This window comes from Ruditapes philippinarum, unplaced genomic scaffold, assembly GCF_026571515.1.
Source record: "Ruditapes philippinarum isolate M1 unplaced genomic scaffold, ASM2657151v2 ctg9990_1_1_1_1, whole genome shotgun sequence".
Classification (NCBI taxonomy): Eukaryota; Metazoa; Mollusca; class Bivalvia; order Venerida; family Veneridae; genus Ruditapes; species Ruditapes philippinarum.
This window is the reverse complement of record NW_026852994.1, coordinates 14,184-16,613: the sequence shown is the minus strand read 5'-3', so window position 1 is coordinate 16,613 and position 2,430 is coordinate 14,184. Positions and strand designations below refer to the sequence as shown.

At 37.4% G+C, this 2,430-nt stretch overlaps 1 protein-coding gene across 1 annotated transcript; it reads left to right on the top strand.

Moving 5' to 3' along the window:
* The first annotated feature begins 397 nt into the window (after positions 1 to 397).
* Positions 398 to 2,062, top strand: LOC132730559 (uncharacterized). Its single transcript, XM_060716519.1, has one exon. It carries the CDS (start codon positions 398 to 400, stop codon positions 2,060 to 2,062), a length of 1,665 nt encoding a protein of 554 aa, XP_060572502.1.
* The last annotated feature ends 368 nt before the right edge of the window (positions 2,063 to 2,430 follow it).

Sequence of the window (2,430 nt, the reverse complement as noted above, 5' to 3'; positions counted from 1 at the left end):
TTCGGTTTGAGCCATGATACTGCTGAATATCTGTGACCGCTGGTAGAAGTTTTACTGTTACAGTAGATGATAGCAGCCTATCACAGGTTTATCCTTTACAGAGACTTATGACCAAAGTTTTATCCACAATTTTCTGTGTACTGCATTTCATAATGAATATCAATAGTATGCGCCAGGTGTAGGCTGCATTTTTTGTTGCTCTGCAAACTTGATTGTTTTGTGAAAGTTATACTTGACTGAAAATTTTCAAAGTTTGATATATTACGTAGTTTCATTTTGTAATCACAGTGGTATAAATTGCTTGTGAATTACTCTTGTGGTTTTAAAGATATTTGGAATTTAAAACTTTGATGATTCTATACATTTTAATATTTTATTTTTAACGCATATAGCAATAATGTGTTTTAGTGAGCGAAACTCGACGAGGATTATATATACACGGTCAGACCTGTATAATATCGGGCAATTACCAAGTTCACAAAAAGGATTTAATCCTATTATTATCAACACTTTGAAAGGACTTAAGTTAATGCAATACAGAGGGAACAGAGGTGGGCAATATGGGATTAGACGAGCCTGGGATACTAACAATGGTGTGAATGTTGACAATTTACAGTTACTTCCCCAAGAAATAACAAAAGTTAATCAGAGAAGACGTATAGAAAAATCACTCAGCATGTGCAATGTGAAAAACTTAATCCGGGTAAATCTTGAACACAATACAACAGTAAAAGGCCAAACAAACATAAAAATATGTTTAATGAACACACGCTCAGTGAAAAACAAAACCCTATCCATATGTGACTTTATTCTCTCCAATGAGTTTGATATATGTGCCATAACTGAAACATGGCTAGGTAGTTCCGTTGATAAGGTGTGTATCAGTGAACTTGTACCTCCTGGCTACAAAATGAAACATGTCCCGCGTGTTGGTAGGCGAGGTGGTGGTGTAGCTATCATCCATAAAGCTTCTATACAAGTCACCACTGAGTCGTCAAGTCAAAGCAAGGTACTCTCACAATTTGAGTTCATGGACGGTAATGTAGTTATTGGGCGGTACTCTTTGAGGCTAGCGGTAATATACAGACCACCTCCTTCTAAACAGAACGGCTTGAATACAAACACTTTCCTTGATCACGAGTGGCCCCTTTTCTTAACTAAGTACGCTACAGTTGGCAATTCTGCAATCATAGTAGGCGATCTGAACCTTCATCTAGATATACCAGACAACAACGATACGAGAAAATTTACAAGTAACCTTGATGCATGTGGTATGCATCAGTATGTACAAGAACCAACCCATGTTGCAGGTCATACATTGGACGTAGTGATATCAAGGGAAACAGACAACATTGTATCAAACATAGAGGTCGTAGATCCTGGACTCTCTGATTCAAGTGGAAATATCTTACGTGACCATTTTGCTGTTACATTTGATGTCAAAGCCTCAAAACCTGCACCGGTACGGAAATTGGTTTCTTACAGAAAACTTCGCGCAATTGACATTGATTCTTTTCGAGATGACATACGGAAAATGGAATTCTTCAACAAAGAGTGTATCCCTTCTGACATAGATGGTTTTATGATGGAGTATTCAGACAGTCTAACCTCTATTTTGGATAAACATGCTCCGATGATTAACAAGACTATTACATTGAGACCTGCTTGTCCATGGTATACAGAGCAACTCCACGAAGCCAAACATGAAAAACGTAAACTGGAACGGAAATGGCGTGAAAATAAACTTACAATAGACCATCAGATCTACAGAACACACTGTTCTAGTGTGAACAAGATGTTAAAACAAGCTCGTGTAGAATACTATACAAGTAAAATAGAGTCTTGTGGCAATGATCATAAAAGTATATCTAACATTACCAAAGGTCTACTTGGAGATACAAATGAAGTGATTCTACCATTTGATCTATCTTCAGAGCGCCTTGCCCAGAAATTCAGTGACTTCTTTATCGGAAAGATTGAAACAATAAGGAATAACATACGTTCTCAAACACAATCGGTACCTGATAATGTAGATATGGAATCTGAATATACGGGTGTTTAGTGTTTGCTCCAACCACAGTGCAAGAAGTGAAAGCATTGATTAAAAAATCAGCAACCAAATCCTGTGAGTTAGATCCCATTCCAACATGGCTGTTAAAAGAATGCCTAGATGAACTAACACCAGTGATAACCAGTTTCATAAACGTGTCCTTGGATGCTGCTTATGTACAAAAATGTTCAACCACTCACGAATAAGACCTCTTCTAAAGAAACCAAATCTAGATCCTAACGAACTGAAAAACTATAGGCCTGTGTCTAACTTGCCATTCCTGTCTAAAATCTTGAAAAAGTTCGTTGACGTACGAATTGAGAGCCATCTGAAGACAAATAATCTACACGAAGTCAACCAATCTGCTTATCGCAAGTTCC